This window comes from Simochromis diagramma, unplaced genomic scaffold (genome assembly GCF_900408965.1).
Source record: "Simochromis diagramma unplaced genomic scaffold, fSimDia1.1 OVJJ01000710.1, whole genome shotgun sequence".
NCBI classification, from domain to species: domain Eukaryota; kingdom Metazoa; phylum Chordata; class Actinopteri; order Cichliformes; family Cichlidae; genus Simochromis; species Simochromis diagramma.
The window spans coordinates 77,315-83,233 of NW_024386756.1; the positions used below are offsets into that span (position 1 = coordinate 77,315).

The following is a 5,919-nucleotide window of genomic DNA, read 5'->3' on the forward strand; positions in this document are numbered from 1 at the left end:
CAGGAGAGAGAGAGAAAGAGAGCCAGGGACAACAACGTCACATTAGAAAGGTATAGTAATCATCCACAACTATTTTCAGTTGCAGATGATAAAGGATTCAGAAAGTTTATTCATGCAGGTCTATATGACAGAGAATATCCATGTTCTTTTTGTTTTCACATTATAATTTATATTTAATTGCGTTGTGGTTTGCAGTGTTTTGTGTTGTTTCACTTTAAATTTATAAAAGGAAAAAGCTTAAAAATTTAAATAGTTAAAAGTTGGAATGTGAATAGTTGAGTTTTGTATTATATGATTTATTTATTACATTTTATGTGGCGTGAATAAATGAAAGTATATTTACGGTGGCCCCTACAGACAAAGCACATACAAACTTCAAATCACGTACGAACCCTGAAGCACGTACAAACTCCAAAACACGTAAAAACACGTACAAACTCCGAAGCACGTAAAAACTCAGAAGCACATAAAAACTCAAAACACGAACAAAAGACAACAGAAGTGCTCCAGGATGCTAGGGGCAGTGTTGAGCTTTTGTTACATAGTGGCTACACAAGCCAGCAAGTAACAGCGACTGGATTTGGTGTGTGGTAATAACAGGTAAATGATTTTATTTTTTTTTATATTATTATTTGACTATATATGAATGCTTGTGTATAAATACACAAACATTCATATATGCTTTCAATTGTGTAATTTAAGTGATCTAGGTAGCTCTGTTTTGGAAGTTCAGTTCATGCTAGAAATGTGTTTTGGAGTTTGTATGTGCTTTTTGGAGTTTGTACGTGTTTTGTCTCTAGGGACCACAGCATATATTTATATATAAACCTATATAAATAAAACCACTTTTTTTTTTTACATTCGCATTTCCTTGTGTGCATAATTTTATATTATTGTTAATAATAAATTATTTAAAGCAACAAAACAACCTGAAGAGCCGGTTCGGAGCCAAAAGAGCCGGATTTTTTTAGTGAGTCGAGCTGAAAGAGCCGCTTCTCTAAAAAGAGCCGGAATTCCCATCACTACTATGACATGGATTACTTTGCTATGAGGTTTCACTAGCTAGTGAAACTAGGGTTTAACTTATTGTCGACTGTTGCAATGGTCCAGACACCCCATACTCCATGTCTACAAAACACATCTAGACTGGTTTTGCAAACTCCCATGCACCCCGAAGTGTCCTCTAAAGGTTGAAGAGCTGGTCCAGTGTTCCAAGACCAGGACAAAAACCACATTGTTCCTCCTGTATTTGAGGTCCGACTAACGGACAGGCTCTCCTTTCCAGCACCCTGGCATAGACTTTCCCAGGGTGGCTGAGGTGTGTGTGACCCCACTACTTGGAGCACACCCTCTGGTCCCCCTTCTTAAAGATGGGAACCACCACCCTGGGCTGCCAATCCAGAGGTATTGTCAGGATAAACAGGCTAGCTTCCAGCACACAATAAAGAATTGTGTTGGACTGGTGAACAGTGTCTACAAAACACATCTAGACTGGTTTTGCAAACTCCCATGCACCCCGAAGTAAAATGTTTTTCATAATTTTTGAGCTAATTTACCTTTTTTTTTTTTATTGCAGCACGTGAACTCAGGATAATGCTGTTTGGAAAAAGTGAGAACAAAAAATTAAGACTTGAAAAGCTCCTTATTGGGAAAAAAGAGTCTAAAGATTTTGGAGGAAAGAAATCTGGTGCTGCCTCTGGAGAATGGAACAGAAAACCTCCCACAGTTGTAAAAACTCCTGACCTCTCCAGTCTGCCTGTGGAGAGACTGTTTAAAGAGATAAAGAGCTGTGTGAATCTCTGTCCTCCTGGCCCAAATGTTTTGCTGCTGTTAGTGAAACCTTCTGATTTCACTGAAGAGGACAGACAAACTCTGAATTTGGTCCTGAGCTTGTTTGATCAAGATGCTTTTAATCACTCCATTGTCATCCTAACACATAATGAGGAAGGGAATAACTCAGTGGATAAACTCATTGAAGATTCCAAACAAAGGCAGCACTTCATTAGTTTTAACAGAAAAGAGTCCTTTTCAAATTACTCAGAGTTGATGGAAGAAATGAATGAGATAATGAGTGAAAACTGGGGAAAATATCTAATGTTAAAAGAAGAGGCTAAATCCAATCTGAAGTCCAGTCTGAACCTAGTTCTGTTTGGGAGGAGAGGAGCAGGGAAGACTTCAGCAGCCAAGGCCATTTTAGGTCAGACAGAGCTTTATTCAGTCTCCAACTCACCAGAGTCTGTTAAACATAAGGGAGAGGTGTGTGGACGTCGGGTATCCCTGGTGGAGCTGCCTGCCTTGTATGGAAAACCTCAGGAAGGCAGTGATGGAGGAATCATTCAAGTGTATCTCCCTCTGTGATCCGGAGGGTGTCCATGCCTTCATCCTGGTCCTACCTGCGGCTGCCATCACTGATGAAGACAAGGGAGAGTTAGAGACCATCCAGGACACATTCAGCTATCGAGTCAATGACTTCACCATGATTCTGTTCACTGTGGACTCAGATCCTACAGACCCAGCTGTTGAAACTTTTGTAAGTACAGACCAACACATCCAGGAGCTCCTTCAGACCTATGGACAAAGACATGTGGTTCTCAACATCAAAGACAAAAAGAGGATTCCAAAGATGTTTGAGGTTGTGGACAAAATTAGTGAGGCCACAGACAAACCACACTGTTATACAGCTACAACCTTTCTACATGCACAAATGGAGAAAGTCTTAAAACTTGTCAGTGGTAAGTAATCTAGATTAATATTTTCCATTGACATAATGACTCTTGATGTAACTATGTACAAGTGTCAATCTTTAAGCTAACTCAGGTTGTTTTCATGTTTTAGGTGATGAAGTTGGAGAACAGGACTCGAACTGTCTCAGGATTGTGTTAATTGGGAAGACCGGCTGTGGAAAGAGCTCTACAGGAAACACCATTTTAGGAAGAAAGGAGTTTAAAGCTGAATCAAGTCAAATGTCAGTCACAAAAAATTGTGAGAAAGCACATGGTGAGGTGGACAGTCGTCCTGTTATTGTGGTCGATACTCCTGGTCTGTTTGACACAACTTTGACCAATGATGAGGTTCTAGAGGAGATGGTGAAATGTGTCAGTCTCCTGGCGCCAGGACCACATGTCTTCCTGCTAGTGGTACAGATTGGTAGATTCACAACAGAGGAGAAGGAGACACTGGAGCTCATAAAAAAATTTTTTGGGAAGAACTCTCAGAAGTTCACTATCGTCCTTTTAACAGAAGGAGATAGACTGGTGCATGACAGCTTCTCTTCAGACGACTACATCAAGAACAAATGTGATGATTCCTTTAAGAAGCTGGTCTCTGATTGTGGAGGAAGATACCATGTGTTCAATAACCATGACAAAGACAATCAAAAACAAGTCAGTGAGCTGATAGCAAAGATTGACACCATGGTGAAGAAGAATGGAGGACACTGTTTCTCCAACAAGATGCTGCAAGAGGCTGAAACTGCGATAAGGAAGGAGATGGAGAGGATTCTGAAAGAGAAGGAAGAAGAAATTGAGAGAGAAAAGAAAGCAATTGAAAGAAAACATAAGGAAGAAATGGAAGCCATGAAACAAAAAATGGAAGAAGATAGAAAAAAAATGGAAAAGGAGAGGGAACAGAAAGCTCAAGAACTCCAGGAAATGGCAGATAAAATTAAGGAAGAACAAGAAAAAAGAAAAATAGAAGAAGAAAAGAGAGAAAAAGAGAAGAGGGAAAAGGACGCTGAAGAAGAAATACATCGACAACAATTCAAAGAAGAACTTGAAAAATTGGACAGAGAAATTCAGTTGGAAAAAGAAGCAAAGGTAAGTGTTGACAGGAAGCTGGAAGAGACCAGAGAAGAGATGCAACGAAAACAAGAGGAGTGGGAGAAAGAACGAAGAGAAGAGCGAGAGAAACAACAGCAAGAAGATGAAAAGAGACGACAGGAGAAAGAAAAACTGGAAAAACTTGAGGAAAAATATAATACAGAAAAACTAATATATGAAAACAAGAAACTAAAAGAGGATCAAATCAGAAAAGATCAGGAAGAACAGAAAATAAAAGAACTGGAGAAACAACACAAGAAATCTCAGGAGGACCTAGAGAAGAAATATAAAGAGGAAATCAGAAAGCTAGCTGAAGAGCTTCATGAATCCAAAATGAAACACAAGGAGGAATTAAAAAGTCAGAGGGAAAACTATGTGAGGGAAATTAATAACTTCATGAAACGTGTGATCAAAAAGAGCGAAAACATCAAAAAAATCAAGACTTTAGTGGAAAAACATGAAAGAGAAATGAGGAATGTAAAAAATGAGGAGAAAAAACAACTTCAAGAAACACAAGAACAACAATTATTTGACCTGATGCAACAAATCTTGAGTCAAGAGGCCAATGACCCATCAGCCTGCAGCATTTTATAAAGAGAAATGTACAGTTTGAGATGTGCGTCTGTTCCTCCGGTTTAGATAGATCTCTAAACAATAAAATATTTGCCATTTCACAGTTTACATGTATTGTGTTTCATTGCCACAGAAGTCACTTCAGATTGGGTATCAACTAAAATGTCAGATATACTTAAACACTGTTTCAGATAGTTTCACCATTTCTTTTTGTCATCTGGCCTTTTCCAGGGTTATTTGATAGACACAGTGAAGGAAGGACAGGAAAGCGTGGACAGAGAGATAAAGGGGAAGGCATGCACCAAATGCACCCATTATTTTTGTCAACTTCTTGTCATGGTTGAAGAATCTAAGTTCAAAAAGAAACTGGGAAAGAGATCGTTTTTGAATGTCACCTTGATGTCCTTGTCAGACTTTTTAACAAAACAAAGTTTGCACTAGGAATTGTTTTGCATGTAATCTTCCATTTCGGTCAGTACAAAATCTTCATATTTTGTATTAATTACTGATATATTGCTTTTTGTAGGAATAGATCAGCTGTTAATGATCAATTGTTTTTCCATAAATCCATGTGTGGTTAGTAATAAATGGGTTATTATAATGAAATGACTGAACAATCAATCATTTTTGTGTTTTAATTAGATATAATTTACTCTGCTTTCTCTGTGTTGTTTAAATTACAAATATGTTATGAATATCATTTAAAACAAGGGGCAAATCTTGGTTCAGAGTGTTTGTGTTGCTCAGCTCTCAGTCATAATCTCATACATACAGTGCCTTGCAATGAATATTGAAGGAATATGATATGTACTCAAACCTTTGTAAACCTGATTTCAGTTTGTTACATACTATGTTACCTTCATAAACAGTGTAAATAGCTGGATAACCTATTGTTGTGTGTAAGAGAGAATTCATAGTGAATAGTCAAATATTTTAATATAACACACCAGTTTTAAGGTGGAGACTTCACTTATCAAATCTGAGGCAAAGGTTATATTGACCACATTCTTTAAAATAAGTTGAATAACAAATGGTCCTCCCTTCCTTCTTTGCACTGACAATCACATTCAAATACATTGTATTCAACGGTATTATCTTGGGCTGGGTCGTGGGGTTAGCAGTTTAAGCAGAGAAGCCCAGACCTCCCTCTCTCCAGCCATTTCCTCCAGCTTATCCAGGGAACACCAATGGTTTCCCCGGCCAGCCAAGAGATACAATCTTTCCAGCGTGTCCTGGGTCTGCCCTGGGGCCTCCTTCCAGTGGGACATGCAACAACATCTCACCAGGGAAGTGCCCAGGAGTATCCTAGTCAGACCTGGATCCTGGAATGCCTAGAACTATACAAGATCAACAGGACCCTAAGAGCCTTCATCAGAAACTCAATGGGGCTGTGACGGACAACACTAGAGGCCAACTTCAAGCCCATAGCACAAGTCACCATCAAGTGTGGGATCTACCAAGGAGATGCTCTGTCCCCACTGCTGTTCTGCAAAAGCCTGAACCCCCTCAACGAGATTATTGACAAGAC

At 39.0% G+C, this 5,919-nt stretch overlaps 1 protein-coding gene across 1 annotated transcript; it reads left to right on the top strand.

Annotated features, from left to right (window-relative positions):
- Positions 1-2,330: 2,330 nt before the first annotated feature.
- Positions 2,331-4,575, top strand: LOC120730060 (immune-associated nucleotide-binding protein 12-like). Its single transcript, XM_040026160.1, has 2 exons — positions 2,331-2,732; positions 2,836-4,575. The coding sequence occupies exons 1-2, from the start codon at positions 2,477-2,479 to the stop codon at positions 4,410-4,412; spliced, it is 1,833 nt and encodes a 610-aa protein (XP_039882094.1). The 5' UTR covers positions 2,331-2,476; the 3' UTR covers positions 4,413-4,575.
- Positions 4,576-5,919: the final 1,344 nt, after the last annotated feature.